At 40.0% G+C, this 27,611-nt stretch overlaps 1 protein-coding gene across 2 annotated transcripts in view; it reads left to right on the forward strand.

The window, feature by feature from the left end:
* mrpl1 (mitochondrial ribosomal protein L1) overlaps positions 1 to 26,255 on the forward strand; it is a 43,501-nt gene extending 17,246 nt beyond the window's left edge. The window contains exons 6-9 of one of the 2 annotated variants that reach the window (XM_078213831.1): positions 1,463 to 1,574; positions 8,682 to 8,782; positions 18,583 to 18,664; positions 23,450 to 26,255. In XM_078213831.1, coding sequence (XP_078069957.1) covers positions 1,463 to 1,574; positions 8,682 to 8,782; positions 18,583 to 18,664; positions 23,450 to 23,574 — 420 coding nt within the window. In that variant the 3' untranslated portion in view covers positions 23,575 to 26,255. The remainder of the gene's footprint in view (positions 1 to 1,462; positions 1,575 to 8,681; positions 8,783 to 18,582; positions 18,665 to 23,449) is intronic. The other variant, XM_078213832.1, reaches the window with a different exon arrangement.
* The last annotated feature ends 1,356 nt before the right edge of the window (positions 26,256 to 27,611 follow it).

Here is a 27,611-nt window from a genome sequence, read left to right on the forward strand (position 1 = left end):
CGGTTTACAGGTCAGTTATTTTGTTTAATGTTTAGGAACTTTTCAGTCAGTGTCTATTCTTTTATATTACGACAGACAAACCTTTTTGCACAACCAGGTTTCAAAATGGAACTGAAGAGATTGTAGAATTTAATGTTCTTCATTCTTTGAAATAAAATAAATGCAAAAATGATAGTTTAAGGCCCTTGTACAAACTGTTTTTCAACAGATAGAATGCAATCTGGGGTTATTTCCAATTGCATATATCCCCATTAATAATTATATTTACCAAAGCAGTCTAAAATTGTGATGAAGGAAAACATGTAAAATCTTAAAGTCATGATGTGGAGATGCCGGCGTTGGACTGGGGTGAACACAGTAAGAAGTCTCACAACACCAGGTTAAAGTCCAACAGGTTTATTTGGTAGCAAATACCATAAGCTTTTGGAGCACTGCTCCTTCGTCAGATGGAGTGGAAATGTGTTTGCTACCAAATAAACCTGTTGGACTTTAACCTGGTGTTGTGAGAAATCTTAAAGTGACAGCTTTCTCCCTTTTGAATGAATCTAATTTGCAAAAGGAAACTGAAAATTGGATAAATGCATTTTAACTAAATCCCTGGATATAAGATCATCTGACTTTGAGGATGTAAACTGTTGTGTGTCTAATTTTGTTTCATTGAGCTAAAAGTTTCTGTATCCTTTGTTAGAGTTAAATTCAAAGTCCATCCAATTTAAATATTTGAGATGTTGCCCGAGTACAATTGTCTATAATGTGTTGTTGCTTTTAAATATTAAGTTAGCAATAAGTTGGTGTGAGTAAGCAAATATTAATTTCATGAAGTAATGTTAGTAAATATTCAGTTGGCTCTTATTCCACGCAGAGAAAATGTTTTATTCTTTGCTTTTAAATTAAGTTTTTGTATTTCCTTTTACTAAACATATTTTGGAGGTTTCAACACCAAGCAGCAGAATGCATCTCTTAACTTGATCAATCGTCTGTTAGCATTGATTACTCTGAGGTCAGGCACACCTTATTCACTTGCAAAGTATAGTCCTTTCCGGGATAATTTGCAGTAACTTCAGCCTCAGAAGAGCACTCCATCCCTCACTAATGTGCATTTTCCACTTCCCATATCTTAACTTTTGCTACTTAGGGAAATTGTCAGCCAAATTGTCAGCAGTTTCACTTAACATGTGGAACAATACATATTATTTCACATAAGACCCTTACACCAAACAGAGAGATTGGACTTGCATCAAAAGGGCTAAATTCAAATCCAGTTTCCCTAAGTAAAAGGAAAGCATTCTAACTCATCATGCCATCTAGTCAGTCACCTTACATATGACATTGGAGAACAAACACAAATTACTATTAGTTGTTTAATTAATATGCATTGAGAAATGGGTATGAAGCTGTTTTAATTCGTGCAACCCACTTGGTTAAGCATGGAAACCTTATAAACACTTTGTTTCACTTTCAGATCCTGGATGATGAAATTCAAGCAGATTTCTATGTGTCTGTTCCTGATATGATACCAAAACTGGTGCCTCTCAAGAACAAGTTAAGGAAAAAGTTTCCTAAAAGTAAACGGGGTAAGGAAATAAAGGCCATAGATTACTACTTGAGTAGTAAAAAGTGAGAAAACATAAACTCTTCAGTGGAATTATAATATGGAACTTTAGATTTTTAATCTTTCCCCACAGAACCCATAAGAACAAGTAGTAAATTACTCAATGTTGCTTACTTGATGAGACAAAGGAAGGATTTTGTTACAATTGGGACTTGCAGAGTAATTTTAACTTCTAAAATGGATGGAGTGGGTTTGGTTTGGGTGGAAGGTTAAAAAGCTAAAGATTGGAAACAGGAACCCAATTTGCCTTAAAGCTGCCCACCTCCTATCTGTTCTCAGGAGGCAAATTAGTTATTTAAATATTTTAATGAGTTGTGTGGCTTCATTTTAACAGCGAACCTATTATTAACCACAATAGGTTTAAGAAACACAGAAGGTGAAAGAAGGACTTAATGCAGGATGTTGATGTCTTCATAGCATTAGTAATGAACCAGGAGGAGCAGCAATGTTTTCTCCAGGCCAATCAACAAGTTACCCAATAAATCAGACCCGCTCCAACCCTCTGCAGACCTCCAACCGAGCAATCCAACTGCTCTCTGTTTTTGAACTGTAGGATGTCCCTGATGCTCATACTTCAAGGTTAAGTTACTTGGTAGTACAGAACTTAAATATTATTTTTTAAAAAGACATGCTGTCAAAGTTTTTTGTCTGGCACTCATTAGGACAGATGCAAGAATGCTAAATTTCAAAGGGAACAAACATTTACATTGCATGAGAAAAGGAGTGCTGAAAAGGAGTTCTGATTGGTCGAGATGTTGCCATGGCGAATGCAGCAGGAAACTGTGTCTCCCATCTTTTGTTTATTTAAAAAAAAGGCATCTGGACATATTCCTTTAATTTGCAGAGGACAGATCATTACATATGAATATATTTAGCTCCCAGGAAACTGAAGTGAGCTATATTGCGAGCTCAATTGATTATCTTAAATTGGTTGTTAGTGTGATTCTTAGCACACTTGGGATTATACAGCAAATGCTGCCCAATTGTTGAATTACGTTTAATGTTAGACGTTATGAGTTTTGAAAGCTCAGGTTGGTTTAGTGCGGTTACTACTCTGCTTATTGCAAGCAGCCATAGGGACATGCTGTTAGATATGATCTGCCAGTCAGGACATATGGCCTACATATCTGGCATCAATTGACACTGAAATTCATGTAACACATTACTGATTCGTGTGGTAGGCAAAACATTTTTGAGCTTGAAGCAGCATCCTGTTAGTGGAAAACATCATTGGTCTTGTCTCGCTTCTAATTTCCTTGTTCTTTCCCCACAACCTTTTTTCCTTTTTCAAATGTTTATTCATTTCCTTTCTAAATGTGAATTTGGATTTTGAATCCACCAGTGTTTCTGGTAGGAAATTCCAAGTTTTAACAACCCATCAGATAAACCTCTTTATTTTGGTGCTGATTTACTTCATCAAAACTTTTCACAATTTTGGATATCTTTCATAGAATCATAGAAATCCTACAGTACAGAAAGAGGCCATTCGGCCCATCGAGTCTGCACCGACCACAATCCCACCCAGGCCCTACCCCCATATCCCTACATATTTACCCACTAATCCCTCTAACCTATGCATCTCAGGACACTAAGGGCAATTTTTAGCATGGCCAATCAACTTAACCCGCACATCTTTGGACTGTGGGAGGAAACCGGAGCACCCGGAGGAAACCCACGCAAACACGAGGAGAATGTGCAAACTCCACACAGGAGAACTCCTCTGTGCATAATTAATGAGATTTCAAGCACAGAATCTGGAGCAGGATCCCGCCATACTGGCCAGCTGGAAAGATGCCACCCACCACCACACTTAGAACCGAGGTCCCTGGAGCTGTGAAGCAGCAGTACTAACCACTGTGCTACCGTGCCGCCTTTATTCTCCTCATGCTTGAATTAAATGAGTCCTTTCTCTTATGACTCATCATAAGTAAAACCTCCTCATTACAAGTGTCATCTTGAATCTTGGCTGCATCCTCTTTATGTTTTTAATGTAATTCCTAAAGTAAGATTCTTGCACTGGACACATTGGGCTGAATTCTCCCATTTTGAAACTAAGTGTGGTGGTGGGTGGCATCTTTCCCGCTGGCCAGTATGGCGGGATCCTGCTCCAGATTCTGTGCTTGAAATCTCATTAATTATGCACAGATGAGTTTTCCTTGAGTCACCTGTTGGGTCAGCAGCTGGTTTGTCTGCCTGTCGTCAGCTGGTGGTTTCGATCCTGGCGCCATATTTAAATAGCAGTCCAGTACACTTCCAGCACTCTCCAGCCCACTGTCTTCACCATACCGTGCAGGATGTCAGCAACTCGGAGGGAAAGGATGAGTAGCCTCAAGAAGAAATCAGTTCCTCGATCCAACCAGCTTCCTCCCAAGCCCATCACCTGCGAGGTGCCTATGCTACCTCTATCCACCTCATCTGGAGTTTTCATCCATCCCTTTCCAGTAAATAATGTGGTATCCCTTTGACCCCTTTGTTTATGAGTTTTTCATGTCTTGTTGGGGTCTAGCTTTCCTCCCCTCGGTCTTTCCTCTGCCTCCCATTCTTTGTCTTCTTCGTTCATCTCCCCTTTCCCTCTGCTTGTCTTTGTGAGCCTTCACCCTTCTTCCCCACCCTCCCCTTTGCACAGCCCTCCTACCACATTGCCGCCCTTGTCTTCCTCAGGCACTCTACCCCCAGTCGAACTTTGCATCTTTTTTTACAATGGCTACTGAGTCCTGCAACACAGTCCTGTATGGATAAACAGTGGTGTGTGGCAGCAGGGGGAAGGAGACCCCTATACTCCCCATTCCCAGGCACAGTACTGTTCTGTGACGGTGACACAGGAGAGTCCATGGATCCAGCAGCATGGTGCAGCTGATGAAGACTAGCTCGGCGTGGAGATGGAAGGCAGAAAGCAGTCTGCCTGGCAGAGTGATATACAGACGTCAGGAGCAGTGCAGTGACAGAAAGGCTTTGTTGCACTCCCCTCGAACCGAGGATTACCTCAGGATTGTTCACTCTTCATCAATTGGGTTTTAGACCGACGTAATTTCACGCTGGTATGACGCAAGATTGGAAGGTCTGACGGGACACCACAGCCAACTGTTTTAATGAGCGCTCATGAAATGAATGCAAATGACGTTCATGCCACCAGCCAGCTGGAAAACCGACTCCCCCCCCACCCCCCCATTGGGAAATTTGCAATGTGATTTTACGCCAGTGAGTTTCTGACTTTTGGGCTGCTGCTAGATTCTCTGCTCCCGCCTGCCACCAGGGGCGGGATGGGAGAATTCAGCCCAATATTCTAACTAGCCTAACTAATATAGGTTTAACATTTTCGCTCTTGTGATCTATTTGCCCATCTATACAAACCTAGGATTTATGATATGTATTTTTATTTACAGCTGTATAAACTTATTCCCTCACTTATATGAATCCCTAAGTTTCAGCTCCTAAATTTCTTTATAATTTTTACTATTTAGCTTAAATTCTTTCGATTCCTGCTGTCAAAATGTAGCATTAAATTTTGCCCAATCTCCTAACTTTCCATGCCCTTCGGAGGTTGCTTGCAGTCCTTTTCACAATTAACCACACTGCAATTGAGTGCCATCTGCAATTTTTGATATTGCACCCTATAACCAAGTTCAGATTTATCCATTAAATGCTACTTTGTTTTCTGTCCATGAATCAACTTCCTAAACATGCTGTCACATTCCCTAATGCCAAGTGCCATAACTTTATAAAACAGACTCTTATGCGGCGCCTTATTCAATACCTTTAGAAGCTTTATGCCCAGTAGTAAAGATGAAAATTTACTATAATCTCTTGATCTGTGCCAACAATAGAAGTCTGGACGGTGCATTGCATACAATTGTTGTTGTACCCGATTTTTAACCATTTGAATCTGTAGCGAACTTGTATCTTGAAATGAAGTGTGGGACGCTGGTATAAAATAGAGTAATGTTTCTTGTGAACTGATATAGTTACGATTGTGATTTGTTATAATGATGTCAAATGCCCATCTTGCTCATGTGGGGCTGCGAATGGGTATTTGGTGGCTATTCCGGAGGTAATGGAAACTTCAGTGAATTGGAAAAACTAAAATTCATTGCCAAAACTGCCTCTAACAATAACCTGTATGAATATAAGTCACCTGTTATGAAAATCCCAAGAGGGGAATTATCAAAGAACATTTGTCACTGACCAGGGAGAAGAAGGAGACAAAGAGTTTAGGAAAGAAATTGCAGAGCATTGAAATAAAAAAATTTCAGTTTGACTTCCAAACTCTCTAGTTTGGTAGAGACATCTTCAGTTCAGTCCTGTTTAGTATCCCATCTCTTTTAGCTACACGATTTAACATTTGTGTTTCAGCATAGTACCACCAAGTGACACAAACCAGCTACTACAATTGCCTTTTAATCAAAATTAGTATCGTATCACCGATTGGAAAGAATCAAGTGCTAAATAATTACAGGCAAACAGAAACATTTTTTATTGTTGTGACTTGTGTTTGTTTGAAAATAGACATTCAAAATAAGGGGAAGGGAAATAAAACTGATTCAGTTCGTCACAAAATCAATGCACTTTGCAAGACTACAGAAAATTTGTAACTTATAGGCCCAACATTTTCTGTCCTGCCTGCCATGGGAATCGTAGCTGATGAGACAAAAAATTTGGCAGACCATTGAAAGGTCCATTGAGCTCAGGTGAGAATTTCTGGTCTTGGGACACACATGGCCAGAAAATCCCACCCAGAGTGTTATTTGTCCCACAGTAACTGCTTGAATCAGGAACAACAAGAGTATAAATAATGCACCAACAAACACCATCTAGATAGAAACATAGGTAACTGCATTACAGACAGCTTGTGATTGGACTGGAAAGTGCACAGAAGAGATTTGTGAGGATGTTACCAGGAATGAAAATTTTTAATACGCAGAAAGATTGGGTCAATTGGAGTTGTTTGCTTTGGAATGCAGGAGGCTGAGGGCTGATTTAATTGAGGTGTATAAAATTGAGAGACCCGAGTTCTTTTCTAAATCTAATTATGTTTTGCGGTCTTTCAATGCTTTTATTCATTTATTAAAAGAAATCCTACTGCAGTGCAACTTAATGATGCCTTAACAGATTAAATTGAATCAACAAAACCATGTATTTTATTGCCAGTATTTGATCCAATATCAGATGCCATGAAATTGCTATTTTAAACAAAGACACCTCATGGAACTCAGTCTGAATCATCAGTTTTATTGGTGCAATTTTTAATGGTGACTGATCCAATTTCCTGTAACATCACTACAGATATAAAGACTATTTATTTTGGGCATATATGTGCAACACATGAAGCACATGTACTATTTGAACTTGAAAAAAAGTAATCCAATGATATTCAGCCTACAGCAGTATGTCCTGCATGGTATTATTGTTCTGATTCTCATAGAGACCTTTTAAAAAGAGATCAATTTCCCAAACATAAGATCCAAAGGACAAGATTTCACATTTTAAGGCTTTTACCATGACTGACTAAAATCAAAACAAATCAAACATAACTGAATGGTCAACTAACACCACAAATTAAAGGTACTTTTGCATTAACTAACACCGTACCAATTACAACCCCTTTCACTGTGCACTGCACTTCTGTCAAATGTGTAGCATTACAAGAACAAGTCTAATGTTATCCCTGACTCTCCATTAGGTTAACTTCTCTTCGCCACGCTAGGTTGCAACTTGTGTACTTTAAAAATCATTCTGCTCAGTCTGAGCCTTCCAGATCCATTCTCCTCATGCAAGGCCCACCTCAGTGACTCCTTGTTCCTTAAATCCTATCTGTTCTGTTCCCTTCCTTTTGAATGGAGAACAAATTATTACAAGCATTCTGCCTCTCCACAGCGATATCTGTCTTGTTTCTCTCTGTCTGTGTCTCATAAAAGGAACTGTACCTTTACTATGAGTCACTGTGTAAAGTTGTGAAAACTGCCATTTGAGGCAGGATGTTCTGTTTCCTGTCCAGCAGGTTGCAGGCAGGGAGAGCCTGTAAAATTCCTTGGATGGACTACCCAGTAGGCCTCTGCCCGCTTCTCTGCAATTTTATAGTGAGTTGGACAAGGCTTAGGTTGACCTACCCGCCCTTGCCTCAATTTTGGCCCTTAATGACTGTTTCAGGGCTGTTTCCCACCCAGCTTCAATTTTCAGATTGACTGGATGAGTTCAGGTGCTGGGAGTGTGGGGGGATAGCCGGAAAGTAACCTTGTTCAGGCCTCGGACGCGAATTGGGGGTGGGGAGGAGGTGCCTCCTTCAACAACCTTCACTCCCTTGCACTCCCCAATCTGTCCATCAACAGAGTCCCTGTCCTGCCCACTCCAGCTTCTGGTGCTGCTGGGATTGGAGAGCTGCCAACCAATCAAGATTGGCTGACAGCTCTCTGAGGCGGGACTCCCCCCTGATTGAATGGAAGCCCCATCCCCAGTCAATTAATGCTAATGGGAATATTAAATGGCTGTGGGGCAGCCAGTGTTAGCACAGATGTGTTTTCTTTGGATGGCAGGTAAGGAAACCCCGCCATTCTAAAGATTCTGTCCGTAATTTCAAATAGGTTAAGTGTCACCCAAATGGCAAACAAACCACATTGATCTGTCTCTGAGTTGGAGTGCTTTCAGAATTTCTAATTTCATCTTAAAGTTCAGGCATTTTAAAAGGTAAAGTCGCCATATTCCCAGATGACCCCAGGTTGCTCTGCCTCTTTGAAGGGGAAGAGCTTACTGGTGGTGATTTAACACATCAGGCAAGGGGCAAGAAGGCAAGCTTTCATGAATAACCTCAGTCCAGTCCAGGAATTGAACCTGCTCTAGGCATCACTTTGCCTCGCTGACAAGCCATCCAACCAACTGAGCTAAATCAACACTATCTGGTAAATTCATAATTTGCACTTGTAACAACATAACTTTAATAATACATTTCTCCCGTTTAGAAATATTGCAGCAAGTTTCACCTGTTTGCAATTCTGTTTTTTTTTTATTCACTTGTTTTGATCAAATGCAGATATATTCTCTGAATTCCTCTTGTGTATTTTGTACTTTCGTTTTCCAGGTTCTGTTGGATCTGATATTCCTCAAATGATAGAAGTATTTAAAACTGGCCATGAGTACCTAGTTGAACGTGACTGCTACATTCTATCTAAAATAGGGACGGTAAGTTCGACTAGAACAACTGAGAATTAATGCTTGGCATTTTAAATTGCTAATAGTGAAAAGGATTAGTTTAGTTTATGACAAAATGTTACTGACACACATGCCTGTCTGTCAAGTCTGTTCATCTTTACAGCACTAGTTGCAACATTTACAGCTTGCAAAAAAAAAGCTATTTTAATTAGCATTGCTTCTTTAATTGATGTAAATGTGCCCAGCTTCAGATATTTGCAGCATGTGCTGAATATTCATTTTAGTCTAATATTGCCATGTTGGATAAATTGTTTGATATACCTTTAGATATTATGTAATAATTGGCTTTGAATATGAAAATAAAATGTAACTGCAATATTCCAGAAAAAATTCAAGTAAATTGTGACAGAATCCAGCTAACCTAACATTTTTAAATCATCAGTTTTGGGTATTTTGATTTACTGTGTTCTCTAGTTTAACAGATTATTCCAGCAGTAATGTTAGTGATTAATTTTAATGAACCAAATAATATACCAAATTTTACACTTGCATGCAGGAGAAAGTTGTATTTTCAATTTTCTGCTCTAGTAAATTGATGTTTTCTTATTTAACGAGTGTAGTTTCACATGTGCATATGTAACTTAGGAAATTGCATTAGCCACAGGTTAAATCTTGTGCTCTCAACACATTTTAGACAACTATTCTAACAGTTGACTTTTTAAAAAAATGCTTTCTTGCATTCAGGTGAAATAAATTGTAAGCTCAAGATTGGCCAACTATTGTTTGATGTCCGTAAAGAGATCATGTACAGGGAATTGATATTTGTTTATCAACAGATCCAAGCAGGGTTTGAGCATTCGAAGAAATGTTCTGGTAAATAGAAACTCAATGGGAGTTATGAATTCAAGGAGCTGCTGTGTAGTTGTGGGTAACTTTGAAACCTGTGGCTCTGTAAATGCAATCAAATACTTGGATAGCAGCAACACATTTGTTGGAATGTTACTGCCTTTTTTTTCTAAGTTCTTTCCCCTTTCCAAAACAATTTAAAATCACTGCTTTTAAACCAGAATTCCTTCTTTTCTGTGCTCTCTGCCAATACTTGATTTTGCCTTTTAACCTCTTCCCTGTAATCATGTTCTGGTGTACTTTTCTGTGCGTGAGGAAAACTGCAGAGGTCTAATATGTTGACAATACTGTTTAATAATATTACTGGCAGCAATTAACCACTTTAGTAATTTCATGAATTTTTGCAATCCATGGTGGTGATAATGATGGTAAGAACTTTTGACAGAAATTTGTAACAACTTTATGCACGAATGAATGAATTTGACACCATTTGATCACTCTATCAATTAGCAAACAGGCTTATTGGATCCATTCAGTGAAGCTGATGTTGGAAAGTTGTGTAATTTATTGAAGGTGAAGCCTTATTGCGTGCTGATCAAGTTTTCTAAAGATTGTGAATGTGCTGCTGCAACTTGTTTCTGTTGGATACTGTGTTGTGTTCAAGACATGAGTAATTGTATTGGCTGCTCTGTTTTTGTTACAAAAAGAGAGAATGAAGAAACATGAGTAGAGGAGCATTGCTACAGTAAGGTTGAAGATGGAGAATTGGATTTAGCTGACCTGGGTATTTAGTGAGCCACCAAGCATGCTCAACTTCAGTGGCTTTCCAGCTAATACTGTTCAGTCTGTTGGCAAAAAAGAAACCCAAGTGACAACTGCCAGTTTGTCATCTTAAGCAATGGCTCAGACTCGATAAAGACCATAATATTCAGAGTTATTCTAATTTTCTTGTGACAGGTAGCAAACATTGTTATCCATAGCACCACCCATTTAATAATTGGCAAAAACTACCCCTCACTGAACAAAATTTGGAATCAATAAATTAAAGAGGCTCTTGCACATAAAGAAAAATTTGGGGTGTCACTGGGGGGGGGGGGGGTGGAATTGGGTGTAGAATCAACAGGAAGGACTGACTTTTCCTTCTTATTACATGAGGCTGTTGCGAGTGGCAGTAGTGAGAGACTGTGAGACCAACCAGGCCAGCTGGCTGGTGAGCAGTTGAGGGAGGCTGCTTAGCAACAGTAGGCAGAACGATCCATCAGCCGGGGCAGCCATTTAACAAATGCTGGGGGAAAGCAGCACAGCTGTGGTGGCGCTACTGCCACTAAATAGAAAGGGTTGAGGCAAAATACTGCGGATGCTGGAATCTGAAACAAAAACAGAAAATGCTGGAAAATCTCAGCAGGTCTGACAGCATCTATGAAGAGAAAATAGAGCTCTTCCTTCTTCCAGCTCTGAACAAAGAACAATACAGCACAGGAACAGGCCCTTCGGCCCTCCAAGCCTGCACCGATCATGTGCTCCTAATTAGACCATCTGTTTGTATCCCTCTATTCCCAGTCTGTTCATGTGGCTATCTAGATAAGTCTTAAATGATCCAAGCATGTCTGCCTCAACCACCTTGCTTGGTAGTGCATTCCAGGCCCCCACCACCCTCTGTAAAATACGTCCCCCGCATATCTGTATTGAACCTTGCCCCCCTTACCTTGAACTTGTGACCCCTTGTGTTTGTCATTTCTGACCTGGGAAAAAGCTTCAACTGTTTACCCTATCTATGCCCTTCATAATTTTATAAACTTCTATTAGGTCGCCCCTCAACCTCCGTCTTTCCAGGGAGAACAACCCTAGTTTACTCAATCTCTCCTCATAGCTAATACCCTCCATACCAGGCAACATCCTGGTAAACCTTTCCTGCACTCTCTCCAAAGCCTCCACGTCCTTCTGGTAGTGTGGCGACCAGAACTAGACGCAGTATTACAAATGTGACCTAATCAACGTTCTATATAACTGCAACATCATATGCCAACTTTTATACTCTATGCCCCGTCCAATAAAGGCAAGCGTGCCATATGCCTTCTTCACCACCTTATCCACCTGTGCTGCCACCTTTAAGGATCTGTGGACTTGCACACCCAGATACCTGTGTGTCTATACTCCTGATGGTTCTGCCATTTATTGTATAGCTCCCTCCTGCCTTAGTTCTACCAAAATGCATCACTTCGCATTTATCTGGATTAAATTACATCTGCCATTTCTCTGCCCAATTTTCCAGCCTATCTATATCCTGCTGTATTCTCTGACAATGTTCATCACTATCTGCAACTCCAGCAATCTTTGTGTCGTCTGCAAACTTACTAATCAGACCAGCTACATCTTCTTCCAAATCATTTATATATATCACAAACAGCAGAGGTCCCAGTACAGAGCCCTGCAGAACACCACGAGTCACAGACCTCCAATCAGAAAAAGATCCCTCCACTGCTACCCTGTCTTCTGTGGCCAAGCCAGTTCTGTACCCATCTAGCTAGTTCACCTTTAATCCCGTGAGATTTAACCTTTTGCACCAGCCTGCCATGAGGGACCTTGTCAAATGCTTTACTAAAATCCATGTAGACGACATCCACGGCCCTTCCCTCATCAATTATTTTTGTCACCTCCTCAAAAAACTCAACCAAATTTGTGAGGCATGACCTCCCTCGTACAAAAGGATCTGCTGAAGGATCATCCAGACTCAAAATGTTGGCTCTATTCTCTCTCCACAGATGCTTTCCGACCTCCTGAGATTTTCCAGCATTTTCTGTTTTTCAAACAGAAGGGGTTGTCAAGCAGAGCTGGTGACTCTGCTGGAGCAGAACTCATACTACTTGGTTAAAAACAGGGGCGAGGGTAGCTGAAGGGTGAGTCTAATGGAAATGCCTTTTTGAAGATACCTGCTATTCTCTGATGAATGCACTGCTATAGTGCCACTCAGTGGTGAATGTTGAGTTCTGCAGTGAGATTGACATAAGGGACTTGAGTTCAACTGATAGATTGTCATGTAATTGTAGGTGACATAGCATTATGCTTACAGTATCACAAACGTGGCAATAGCATTTGAACATTGCTACTACTCCCTGTGGATGTAGTATATAATGGACAATAGTCTGACTTTATTGAACCAGAAAATGTTTTTGGAAGAGTTAATTTTCAAGTTCAGCATTATCATGCGAGTATGCAGGTAGCATTTTCCTTTTTGTTTTATAAAAGAGTTGCAATTTAATTCATAATCCTGAAGTCATTTGATAGAGAGTTGTTACTCAGTAAGCTTTTTATCTATTGTTTCAAGATTCATAATGTATTTTGAATGTATCACAATGTGAATATCTATTTAAAAATCACCTGAACTTTGAGCCACTTACTAAGGTTATGACAGCTGTTTCTTTTCACGGTAGCTGTAGCAACTGGAGCATTCAGACAGCAGGAAGTCCTGTTTGATTACAGCTGCTGGGAACGTGCTTTGATTGATGCATTCAGTTTATCATTCTTTCCTGTCTCGACTTATTTAAATCCAAGTCCCAGAAGCTTGACAAAATGGAAAGGGGACTGATCTGCTTTGCTTTCTTTGGGACTGTAGTTTGGCTGATAGTGGGACTGTATGTCATTGTGTGCCTTTTACTTCTGTATTCAATTTGCTGCAAAACGCAAAATGTGGAGAACCAGTCTCTGCCAACTGAAGGATTTTCAGAAAGTGTTTGACATGAACCATGGGCAAATTATATGAAGACCGTGTTTCTTGGGGGAAAAAAGGCTCAGCGAGTTTCTAAAACTGTGAGATACTGTACTTCAATAGCGTACTAAAGAAATTGTTTGAACACTAGTGCTTAATGTTTTCCTCTCTGGTTTGAAAACATCAGCCGATGGGATTGAAAAGGCTTATTTAATGTTTGATTATAAAGAACATGGTGAGGTTCTATAACTCCAGATAACAAGATATGGTTCACAAGTCCTTGATAACCTGGAATGATTTGAATAATGAATCTGGAATACATTTTCAAGTTGCTCGTCAACCTTTGGTGCCTGGAGAGGATTACATTAACTTCATGTGGATTTATCTGGTAGGTATTCTGATTACATCGTAGTATATTGGTTTTTTAACGTGTCTTTTATTTTGCTGTGGATTCAAATTCAATATCTGTCTTTCATATATTTAATGATGTGTTAATATTTGGGAAATGTGAAATAATTTATTTAAAGCTAAAATTGTAGCTTTCTTCTCCAAAAAATAAAAAGATTTTTTATTTGATCTGAATCTATATCCAATGTATGTATGGTGGCCAGTTGGACATTTTTAAAGAACACTAAAGGGGTTGGAAATCCCTCCAAGTTTAAAATTTGCAGTTATACAATTCATCATGAATTAAATAACTTTAATTTTCATGTTTCATAGCTGTAATGAGTTTCAATAATGGTTAAGCTTTCTCATAAGTTGGAGATACATTATTTGGCCATGCTTGACTTCTATAATAGAGGAAACTAAATTAACAATCCCATTAGAGTAATGATGAAATTAGTATAATTTTAAGCATTTAGATACGCAACATTTGGCCATGGTTTTGAGAGCTGATTTAGTTTTTAAAATGTACTTTGGGATCTTAGTAAAAGATAGAAAGGAAGCAGAAAAATGGTTAGTCGGGTTTACCTTTACAATAAAAATGAAAATTGAATTTGGCTTACTACTAAATTGTCTATCTACTTACATAATGTTGCCATTATAAGAGTGTGAATAACATTATAAATGGGTTTGAAAACCTACAGATGATACAGAACAAAAATCTGGTATTTATTTTGCTTGCCCCAAATCAATACCATCATATTTAAAATGACAGAAAAGTGTGTAATGCTATACGAGATTGTACAGTCCTCCTCTGCAGCACCATTCTTTTTCACTGCACTTATTAATCGTGCAAAGTGCTACATTAATCTTTTTAAAATTGGAAGCAATGTCACCCATACAAGGATCTAAATTTAGAAAATGGAAAAAATGTACTGTTGTAGGGAAATATCCCTCACCAGTGCAGAATAGAAGTTGAGTCGCAAATCAAGGTTCAAAGCGTGTCTTTATTGTACAATTACTGGGATCCCAGGGAGACCCCCGTAGCCAGCTCAGAAACAGTGGCTTGGCCACGTTGATCTCAATTAAATCACATCAGCGGTGTATCTTTATAGAGTTTCAAATTCAAGCGGGAACATTTGATTATGCATTTTTACAATATGTATAAAGTGGTCTGTCAGTTTAAAAAGTCCCTAAGAAGTTTCATCGATTAGCATTTGTATGGTGTGTGTTCGTGTTAATGGGATTACTTGGTCCTGCCCCGGTGTCTAAATGCGTTTCCCATTATCATCTCTATGTGTCCTCTTATTTGAATTGATCCTATTGTTCCGTGTCTGTGTTTCCTGCTTGTGAGATTGAGTGTTAATGTCATCCTGTCCTGTTGGGTGTCTGGAGTATTTCATTCTTAATCTTTTATTCTTATATCTTAGTTTATCAGATTTTTATGTCTGCCTTGGCCGAATTGGTAATATTTCAGTGATAGCTTGGTTTTGATAACCCACTCTATGTCTCGTTTCATAGGGATCTTGATCGTCCTTGGCCAGTTTAAAATGCAGCTGCGCGCTGTTGCTAGGCAGATTAGGGATCTTCCGTAGTTTCTGAAATTCGTGAGTCTCTCAGCTGTGCAGGGGGGGACCCGATCGAATACCCATCCGGGGGTGCCCCTCTGCATTGTTGGCCCGTTATGAGTGGTGCCAATTAGTCCAATATGTAAATATGTTTGATGATACAAATATGGTTTTCTGGAAAATTTCCTCCTTCAGTACAACATGACAAGTACTTTTACTTAAGTTATCCGTGTGCATTATACTAGTTGATAGACTGATGAACCGTGCCTGTTACTCTTCAGCATTAGCAGATTCTAGTGCTACTATAACATGGCAAGTAAAATATAAAAATGTCAAAATGTGGCAGCAATTGCACTGTGTAGATGTGAGTAACTCTTCATTGCACATCTTAAAATGAGCAAATGTAAGATTTTAACATGACTTTATTCATACAGTATAAAACAATCAACTTAATACGGCACCATATGTTTATAGTGTTGTAAAAGTCAGTGATAAATACAGGATGAGGAATTAAATGAGTATTGTGCAAGATTGGGTTTTAAACTAGGAATGGATTGTAGTTTCTGTACAAACTCATCAAGCAGAAGTATTATTTATGTATATTTAGAATAGTCTTGCTGCAGCTCTGTATGGACATAATCAAAAATCTTTTACGATTTTAGCTACAAATGTCTTTGGCACAGTTTTGTGGAGTGGTTGACAAAGAGCTGCAGAGTATATTCAATCAGCACCAAATTTAAAACAAAATCTTTTTGACAGCGAAGGTTTGGTATCTGGAATGAAAATGATTTTGATCTGCAACTGAATTCAGTGGTCCGAGAGTTCGTCAATAACTCTTTGCCAGCTGTCAGAGCCAAAACCATGGCTGAAACTGGACAGTAAACCTAAAATCTGATCACTTTTGCTGGAAAGTAAAGGCATATTTCTCCAATATATCAGTAATCTTACTAACAATATATGTTAAGACAGTACCTTTGCACTTTTGGATCTGATAATTCCTGAAGGCTACATTTCCCTGCTTTAAAAAAAAACAAAGAAATGAGAGGAAAGAAAGAGTTTGCAGTTCATTTTAGTCTTCGTAATCATTACATTTTAAAGGGAATTCTGCTGATAAGATTATTTTCAGTGCCCTAAAGTAAACATATAATAAAGTATTAGTTCATTCTCTCCGTGCTATACAAATACAAGTGGAATTATATCCATTTAAATTGCACTTAATTTTTTTGCAGCAATGAGCAGTCTGTGTCAATAAAATGCACACCATTCTTAATGACAGGTCCAACTTCATATCAGCTGGTGCTGCTGCTCAACATGATTGGACAGCCTTGCTAGAAAGTAAGCTTAAAAAACCTTCCTGGTCTTGTATAAGAGCAGTGAGCTGCAGCATGATATATATGACAGGGTTTGTACTCGTGGCTTGCTGCATCTGAGTATATATGGGCTGCCCAAGATACACAAAAGTGATGTTCCTTTACCCCCAATCTTATCTGCACAGCATGAATGGGCCAAATGGTTGAGCAAATTGCTACAACCAGGTTTGAGCAAGTTTTCCAGATAAATGTTGAAGGATTCTTTCACGTTTGCTCAAACCATACAGGATTTGTGTATTAGTCAAAATGCTGTGTCCACATGCTCATTTGACATTACTCGCCTATTTATCAATGTTTCACTTACAGAAGCCCAGATAATTGCGCTGCAGCACCACACCGTGGCCACCATTGCACGAATCAGTATTCATTGAGCTTATGAACTCAACAACTCACGCAGCTGAATTCAGCTTTAACAGCACCATGTATGCCCAAATTAATTGTGTTGCCATGCGATGCCCGCCTTGCCCAGCTCTCACAAATATCTTTGTTGGGTTCCATGAGAAATGTAGCTTCAATGGAATGACAACTAATATTTCCGATGTGTGGTTGATTCATTTGCTATATCTAAATCTACAGCAGCATGTAATAATTTCCTTGTATGTCTTAATGGGCTCCATCCTGCACTCAAATTCACCTTCAAAATGGAGCAGTCAAATGAATTCCCTTTCCTTGACTTACCAGTTGAGAAATTTGCCAGGGGGTTCTCTACCATGGTCTATCGCAAAATTGCCTTCACTGGTCTATATACACGTTGGAATTCTTACAGTTCCACATGTTACATCATTGGCTTAATTGGCAACCTCATAGATAGGGCTCAAGCCATTTGCTCACCATGCAAGCTTGATGCTGAAATAGGGTGTACCAAACACATCTTGTGGGAAATTGTCTAATCCGATCACAGAAACTCACGACTGGACCTAAAGCTATCATTTTAATCCCTAATAAGTGCCCAGTCTCAGATCCCCCTAGAAGGGCAATCTCGGAACTTTGTGCAACAGGTGAAGCTACCTGTTACACTGCTATTGTGCAGTAACAACATGAGTGATAAAATTACACGAAAACCAATTTAAGATTGTCAGTTGGGTTTGCAGTATGGCACATTTACGTGTACTGGAAGCTACACATAGTAATATGCAGAGCCCTGTTCTTGGCAGACAAACAGAACATGTACACACAATGTGCCTGTTTTAGTTAAACAAAATAAGTGACAGCCATTTGCTGGTTCATGCCACAGGGTAATGTCTTCACCAATCAGAATCAAGTCGCCTGGTTTAAATTGTGTCTGGCAGTGCCTGGCAGTTAACTGTCAGTTACTATGAACTGGTGCATTTTCTATGGCAACAGCTCAAGCAATCAGAATTCACTTGGGGCTAACCAGTTAGCATTCCCTTCTCATACAGTATATAGTCATTGTTTAGGATTTTCCTGATGCTTTTTTTCTCAGCAATATTCAAGTTCTACATTACCAAATGAATGGGCAGCCTATTTAGGTGAAAGTTGCTATGAGTGATGTAGAATTACAGTAAAATGGAAAAAAGCATGGGAAGCATTTGATTGAGCTAAGCACAGTGGCTCACCTAAATTATAATGGATGCTGGAGTAGTGAGCTGATGGCTAAATGTTACTCAGCTTGTATATGTCATTGTAGCAATGTGTATGTTATATTATTTCTTTGACAAAAAAGGGATTCAAACCTCCTGAGTAATGAGCATTATTGTGTACAAGGCCTGAATGAGAAACCCACAATGTTGCAGGGAATTTAAGGCTTGAGCAAGTTGCAGATATTGAGTGTAACATGATTGTGGAGGTGACTTGAACACTAGGATGGAGCCGACAGAACGTGAAGGAGAAGCACCAAAGAAAATTAATTTAGTCAATTGCAGATCATTTTGGGTATGTGCATTGTGATCTGCTCAACTGCATTGTTTTTCCATCAGTTATTCTGTTGTTTTTCAGTTGGATATGCCAAGGGAACACATTGCTGTTAATGTTTCCACAATTATCAAGGACGTTTGTACACACAGACCAGTCAGTTTTGGTGAGTAATACTGGTGCTCCTGTTTAGAGTTTGTATCCTATTTTTGATGTACACATTTGGAAACCATTGGAGAAGTAAACCAAACATCTTACTTTATTACTGTTCATTCTTCGGGCTGTAGTTGGAATCCAGCTGGAAATTTGGATTCAGATTGAATGAATTTAGTGAATCTCAGTCCAGTTCTTACCAATTATGTTAAGCCTCACACCAGATATGTTACTGCCAGTCTTCCTGAATGAGATTATAAGGATGACAGATGTGAAAAGAAAAAGACACATTAATATAGCATTTTTCATGACCACCGAACATCTCAAAGTGCCCAACAGCCAATGCAGCACCTTTTTGGAGTCTAGTCCCTGATACAAAGCAGGAAATGTGGCATCCAGTTTGTGCACAGCAAGCTCCTGCAACAACAACATAAAAATTTGTGGTGTTGATTGGGGGATATATTGGTCAAGCTATCAGGGGCTAGCTCCCCTGCTCATCTTCCAGTGCCATGGATCTTTTACTTTCATATGAGGGGTGGCACGATGGCACAGTGATTAGCACTGCTGCCTCACAGCTCCAGGGACCTGGATTTGATTCCCGGCTTGGGTCACTATCTGTGTGGAGTTTGCACATTCTCCCGTGACTGCGGGAGTTTCCTCCGGGTGCTCCGGTTTCCTACCACAGTCCAAAGATGTGCCAGTTAGGTGCATTGACTATGCTAAATTGCCCCTTAGTGTCCTGAGATGTGCAGGTTAGAGGGATTAGCGGGATAAATATGTGGGGTTACGGAGATAGGGCCTAGGTGGGATTGTTGTTGGTGCAGACTTGTTGGGCCGAATGGCCTCCTTCTGCACTGTAGGGTTTCTGTGAGGGCAGATGGGGCTTGGTTTAATATGTCATCCAAAAGTCAGTGGAGGAAATTCTCTGGTCTCCGAGCCACATGTTTCTAGCTGTGGAAGGTGGCGTGCTGTTCGCTGGCTATGGGATTCTCTGATCCTGCCACTGTCAATGGGATTTCTCATTGAAGGCACCCCATGCCACAGGGAAATCCACAAGCAGGAGTGCATTGCCAGAGGGACCAGAGAATCCCGCAGCATGAACGGCTAGAGAATTCCAGCCTGTACTTCTGACAAAGCAGCGCACTCTCAGAACTGCATTGGAATGTCAGCCTTGATTGTTGTTGCTTCAGCTTGAGTGGGATGGGGAAATACATTTGCACATATGCCCCACTTGAGCATTTAACACCTAATACACATGACATGAGAGCTCTCAGAGACTTTAGGTTCCATTTCCCAGATGCAAGATGAGCATGAATTCAAAATGTTCCTGTTGTATGTGTGTACTCTTTAAAAAGAATTGAAATCATGACTCTCCAGTTATGGCAGTTAAGAGCCTAGAAGTTCCCAGTTTGCTCCCTGCTCCTGGTTGAATCAGCAGAGTGGCAGTCGAAATACGAACATAAGAACTAGGAGCAGGAGTCGGCCATATGGCCCCTTGAGCCTGCTCTGCCATTCAATAAGATCATGGCTGATCTTTTTGTGGACTCAGCTCCACTTACCTGGCCGCTCACCATAACCCATAATTCCTTGATTGTTCAAAAATCTATCTTTGCCTTAAAAACATTCAACGAGGTAATCTCAACTACTTTACTGGGCAGGGAATTCCACAGATTCATAACCCTTTGGGTGAAGAAGTTCCTCCTCAACTTAGTCCTAAATCTGCTCCCCCTTATTTTGATTCTAGATTCTCATTCTAGATTCACCCGTCAGTGGAAACAATGTGCCTGCTTCTATCTTATCTATTCCCCTCATAATTTTATATCATAGAATCATAGAAACCCTACAGTGCAGAAGGAGGCCATTCAGCCCATCGAGTCTGCACCGACCACAATCCCACCCAGGCCCTACCCCCACATATTTACCCGCTAATCCCTCTAACCTACACATCTCAGGACTCTAAGGGACAATTTTTAACCTGGCTAATCAACCTAACCCGCACATCTTTGGACTGTGGGAGGAAACCGGAGCACCCGGAGGAAACCCACGCAGACACGAGGAGAATGTGCAAACTCCACACAGACAGTGACCCGAGCCAGGAATCGAACCCGGGATCCTGGAGCTGTGAAGCAGCAGTGCTAACCACTGTGCTACCGTGCCGCCCATATGCCTACAGACTACGCCTATCAGTGACTTTTTCTCTTTACTATTTCTGATTTCCACCCATATGGATTCAACCCTTTTCTCCATAGAACCGATATCATCTCTCACTACCGCCCTGATGCCTTCCTTAAATATCAGAGCTACATTACCTCCCTTACCTTCCTGTCTGTTCTTCCGAATAGTCTGATACCCCTGAATATTTAACTCCCAGTCATGACCACCCTGCAACCATGTCTCTGTAATGGCCACTAAATCATACTCATTCGCAATGATTTGTGCTGTCAACTCATTTACCTTGTTTCGAATGCTATGAGCATTTCGGTAACGTGCCCTTCTGCTAGTTTTCATACCTTTTTAATCCTAACACTTTCATTAATAACATCTCCTGAGTTCTCCTTCCTTTTAACTTTTTCCATTATTTTCCATGTAGTTGAACCTCCTCCCCAAATGCTAACCTGCTGCTTTGCTTCCCATTAACCATTATATCTCCTCTAGTTTTACCCTTCCCCCTCCCTTGCTAGTTTAAAGTCCTTGTGACCACCCTATTTATCCTTTCCACCAGAACACTGGTCCTAGATCGGTTCGGGTGAAGACCATCCCAATAATACAGATCCCTCCTGTTCCAGAACTGATGCCAATGTCCCATGAAATGGAACGCCTCTTTCCCTCACCACTCCTTTAACCACGTATTTACTTCCCTAATTTCCTCATCTGTATGCCAATTCGCACTTGGCTCGGGTAGTAATCCAGAGATTATAACCCTTGAGGACCTGTTCTTTAATTTAGTTCCTTGTGCCTGATAGTCCCCAAACAGGTCCTCTTTCCCAATCCTGCCTAGGTTGTTTGTCCCAACGTGGACCACAACAGTTGGATCCTCCCTCTCCCACTCCAATATCCTTTCAAGCCGGTCAGAGATGTCCCTCCAGGCACCATACCATGCGGGACTCTCGATCCTGCTTACAAAGGATGTTATCGATCGATCCTGCTAATGATAGAATCCCCTACAACTACCACTTGTCTTTTTGCTCCCCCCTCTTGAATGGCTTCCTGTCCAACGGTGCAGTGGTCCGCGAGCTCATCCTCCCTACAGCCACACAGGGAGCAAGTACCTCATACCTGTTGGACAAGGTCAAGAGCTGAGGCTCTTCCATTCCTGAATTCAGGATCCTTCTACCTGCCTTATTTGCAGTCACACCCTACTGTCCCTGACCATTGACCAAATTAGAGGTACTTAATCTACCGGGTGTGACCACCTCCTGAAACAAAGCGTCCAGGTAACTCTTCTCCCTCCCGGATGTGCCGCAGCGTCTGAAGCTCAGACTCCAGCTCATCAATTCTGAGCCGAAGTTCTTCGAGCAACCAACATATGCTGCAGATGTGGTTACTGAAGCTCTCAATGGGATCGGCCAGCTCCCACGTCATACAGCTACAGCACATCACCTGCCCAGCCAGCTCCATTTAGTTAATTAATTTATTAATTAGTTTTTTGGAATTTAGCACAGACTTCCTACCAGCCAATCAGATCACAACTTTCCTGTGATTTGTTTTCAGTGAGAATGTATACAGTGCTGCGCTGCTCTGCCCTCTGACTGCTCCCAAACTGAGATCACACCCAAACTGAGATCACACCCAAACTGAGATCACACCCAAACAGAGAGTAAACCCAAACAAAGAACTGAAATCAAACCCAGCCAAACAAAACAACAGAATTGAAATTCATGTTGCAATAGAAAGAAGAAAATTGATGAGTTTTTGCTCCAGATTGCGTTCCAGCTCCAACAACCTTGCTGACATATAGGGTTCATTTGCACGCCGTCAATGGTCGTGTTTAAAGTGGGGGCTGGCTGCAACTATGAAAAGTTTACAAAGGCAATTTCCATTTTAATCATGGGCGTCGGAATTTATTATGGAGAAAATGGGCAAATGCACACAGATGTAAGATGTTAATATAATCTGACAGAGAAGAGTAAATTTACAAGTCAAAAGAAAGAGAAACCACAATTCAAGACAAAACATGCTTAAAAGCAACAGACTTCCAGAATTCCACTGTGCTTTCTTTTGATTACCAATGATCAAATAACTCAGTTGAACAACAAAGATATACTACAAAGAAAAATGTGAGTTATCTTCCAGTAAATCTGACTACTTTAAAGATTATTCATCCTTTGAATTGCTAACTTTAGAAAATATAATTTTCAATGTGCAGTCTTCTATTTTCATACATAGAATCCCTACAGTGCAGAAGGAGGCCATTTGGCCCATCGAGCCTGCACTGACTCTCTGACAGAGTATCTCATCTAGGGCCACCCTCATATCCTTGTAACCCCAAGCATTTACCCTGCTAATCTCCCTAACCTACACATCTTGGCCAATCAACCTAAATCTGCACATCTTTGAATTGTGGGAGGAAACTGGAAACCCGCACAGACACAGGGAGAACGTGCAAACTCCACACAGATAGTCACCCAAGGCTGGAATCAAACCAGAGTCCCTGGCACTGTGAGGCAGCAATGCTAACCACTGTGCTGCCCTGGGTTTAATTTTGTGTTTTAGGCAATTGTTAGTTTTTGTACTCCAATTTTTGTATTCTGTTTTTTGCTTAACAGTTGAAGTTAACATATGTTTTCTACTTTTTCAGGGCCATTTGTTGAGCGGGCTATTATTTGCAGTGCTACCAGTGAGTCTTTGCTGTTCAATGTACAACCTTTCCTTCCACAAATAACAGAAGATAATGAAGAGAAGAATCAAACAGTCAATAATTAACCATTGTATTATGTACAGATGTATTTCCCAGTTGCCGTTTTGTGTCCATTTGGCACAGTGTAATGCAATAAAACCTTGATTCATGTGGCAGGAATTAGCAAGTTGAGGTTGTCAGCACTGCTTAAACAGAAGTTGCGTGCACTGAAATCAAATAAAGTAAATATTCATGATGCATCCTGTTAATGTTCGCTTAAAAGTAATATTTGTTGCTGCACAGATACAATTTTGCTCATGTTTAGCCAATCATTGAGCATGATTGGATAACATTTTTCTCAGAGTATGTTACTATAAGCTTCTGAAGCATTAACTTTCACACACTGTCTGGTAACATCCAGATTTTAGCAACGTCTCATATTACCATACCTTGAGAATTTGTCATAATTAAAAACTTAATTAAAGGTTGTCACTTTTCAGTTATTTCATAGGAGTTTGTCTTGCCTCCACGTGGAATATAACTTTAGTATAGCAACAAGGCAGGTTTAAATGTAAAACAGAAATGCTGGAAAATCTCAGCAGGTCTGACAGAATCCATGGAGAGAGGATAAGAATCAACATTTTGAGTCTGAAAGACTTCATCAGAGTGTTCATTTGAGTGTTCTATGTGTATACTGGGCACTTTCCAAAGTGAAGCAATTTTCAGTATTGGATGCTTTAATTCACATTCTCTGATTCTGGGCCATGAATGATTGCTGCATCATGCCTCAGAATAAAAGGGACAACATTTGCGTGTTGTTTTCTGGGAGTTATTGCCAATGTCAACTAAGCAAAAATCCAATCCACACTTGATCAGCAATGTTTGAACTCCTGACCAAAAATGTCTGAAGTCTTCACGAGCATGGTATAGTGAGAAATAGGTTGTTATAAATAGAATGGGTGGTTTGTCTTTGAACGGTGCACACACAATGGGCCAAAAGGCCATTTTCTGTGTTGTAGACCTCTATGGTGTTCCCAAACATGCACAAAAAACTCTTTAGTTGCAGTGTGCTTTACTACACCATTTTGTAAACAATGTTCGGAAGGATATGCAAAGGGATGGAAATGGAGAAATCTGGACAAAGTATCCTTCATTGAAACATAAATGCTAGGAAAAATATTCACCTAACAATCATTAATTCTTTGTGAAAACCTTTCAGTTGGACATTGCATTGTCAAAAGATTGAGCAACAAATAATCTTAACACAATTCTTCAACAATAAACTGGAAAAATAGACCAAAATTTTAAATGCTGGACTTGTACAGCAAGTCTGCCAATAGCTTTAAATTGCAAGGAGAAATTAATATTTGATAATCAAAAGAACTCAAAAATCATTATCCAAGATCTGAGTGGACCATAAATGTAACAAATGTTATGGAAGGTTTAGTGTTCGGTTCAACAAAAGTTTAAAGTCTTCTGTTTCTGCATTGTGAATACTTTGGGTCAATTCCCATAATCAGTCTCAATTCTGCTCATTATTTCAGCCTCAATATTACTAACTTAAGGTCCATGTGTTTCTTCACCATGTTCTGTTTCAGACAATGACACATGTTAATGCATGTTGAAACTGGCAATCCTCCCATACCTCACACAGTGGTGGTTTGACATGTATGAGGTTAGGTGATGTTTTCCTATGCATGAAAGATCGCATCACAAGCAAACCAGGCCCTTGAGCAATATTCAGACATACACAGTTTCCAACTGGGGATTTTGGATAGTGGCTAAGAACTGAATTCTTTTTCCATTGCTCCCTTCTCAACTCATCCCAAACCTTTCCAGCTACTTTTTTGATTCTGAATCACATTATAAACTATGCTGCTTTGAGAGTGTTACATTGTAGATAGAGTCATGTTTCCCATCATATTGTGCTTTAGAGCGCATCACATTGTAGGTTATGCCATGTTTCCCACTGTCATGTTTTAGGTCAAATCATGCTTCGGCTACTTTAAGTGATGGATCAATGTAATTATTCCAATCATCAATACAAACCCATTTAAAAACAGCAATATCAAATTCTGTTCCAGGATTGTCATGAGTTCTGGAAATTTTCTGTAGGTTGCCAACCCTGGATAACACTCAGGGTCTAATTAGTTTGCATGTCATTTTGGTTCTAGCTCTGTATATTGGAACATATGCGTAAAAACACAAGGATCAATAAACCTTGTAAGGAATATTGATGATAGAGAATATTTGCTGCAGCACAGACACAATCCTGCTCATGTTTGTTCAATGAGCTTGATTGGATAATATTTTTCTTAATGTATGCTACTAACATTAACTTTCACATACTATCACTTCCACCACCTTTCGACGAAGAGAGTTCCAAAGTCTCTGTCTTAAATGGGCAACTCATTTTTAGGCAATAACCCCTTGTTCCAGATTCTCTCAAGAGGAATCACCCTTTCCATATCCACCCTGTCAAGTCCCCAGAACATCCTATATGAATCAATCAAGTTACTTGTTACTCTTCTAAACTACAGTGGATACAAGCTGAGCCTGTCCAGCCTATCTGTATAAGACAACCCTCTCATTCCAGGTATTAGTTTAGTAAACCATGAACTGCTTCCAATGCCTTTAAACTTTTTCTTAATTAAAGAGCCAAGACTACTCAGTACTCCAGATGTGGTCTCAACAAACTGTATAATTTATGCATAACCTCTCTACTTTTGTATTCAATTCCACTCATAATAAACAATAATATTCTATTAGCTTTGCTAAGTAATCATTAATGTAGCAAACCTGTTCTGCCCAAGACAGCAGGAAACCACAAAACTGCATACTAAACTCTTGCAATTTCTGCACTAGGACACCCGGATCTTCTGCACCTCAGAGCTCTACAGTCCCACACCATTTAGATAATGTGCTTCGCCAAAATGGACAATCTTACATTATACTCTATTTGTCAGATCTTTGCCTATTCATCTAACCTACCTATATCCTTTCGTAGCCTCATGTTCTATTCAGAGCTTACTTTCCTACCTATCTTTGTTTCATCAGCAAATTTACCAACCATACCACTGGTCCCTTCATCCAAATCATTTAAATAAATTGTAATGAGTTGAGGCCCCAGCACTGATCTGTGTGACACATCACTCGTCACATCTTGTCAACCAAAAATGGTCCATTTATGCCTCCTTCGTTTCCATGTACTAGCCGATCTTCGATCCATGTCAATATGTTACCCCTACACCATCAACTTTTATTTTCCACAATAACCTTTGCATTCAGAAAATCTAAATACAGTACAAACTGGTTCTGCTTTATCCATAGCTCCTGTTTACTTCTTCAAAAAACTCAAATAAATTGGTTAAACATGATTTCCCTTTCACAAAACCATGTTCACTCTGCCTGATCATCTTATATTTAATAATGGTTTCTAACACTTTCCCTGTGACAGCAGTTAAGCTAACTGACATATAGTTTGCTGGTTCCTGTCTTCCTCCCTTTTTGAATAAAGGAATTACACTTGATTTTCTCCAAATATTGTCAATCCATAGATGGAGCGCGACCAGCAGCAGCTAGCTCTTTATCTCCCCGGCTACGCCTCTGGGTCTTGCTCCAACTCACGCTCTTTTATCTCCCCCACCTCCTATGTTACTTTTATCCTCAAACTCCTAGTACTCAGTTGAGGTTGCATTCCATTGTCTGCATGTGGCTATTTTGAATTGTTTTGCATCCACCAGTTCTAATAATTTTGTCTGCTAACATTGCACATTACTCAAAGATGATCCTGGAATACAAAGATAACTTCTCGCTTTTTTCATCTTAAACGTCTCCTTGCCTCCTCCAGAAACTAGTGAAAAAAGCTCATGGACTTCTTTGTCAATAAGATTGAGACCCTCCAATCAGCTACCACTTCCTCCCCTGCTCCCTGCCCATAGGACCAAATTTCCTCAAGACTCCACACCCCCTGTTTTAGCCCTGAACTTACACAGTTCTCTCCTATCTCTGCTCAGGCCCTCTTAACATTCATCTTGTCCACGAGAAAGATCAAATCTGATAGCAACCATGGATGTTTCAAGGCAAGAAAGTTGCTCTATGCAATTAAACCAAAAGGTAGAAG

The sequence above is a fragment of the Mustelus asterias genome, chromosome 1 (assembly GCF_964213995.1).
Source record: "Mustelus asterias chromosome 1, sMusAst1.hap1.1, whole genome shotgun sequence".
Lineage (NCBI taxonomy): Eukaryota > Metazoa > Chordata > Chondrichthyes > Carcharhiniformes > Triakidae > Mustelus > Mustelus asterias.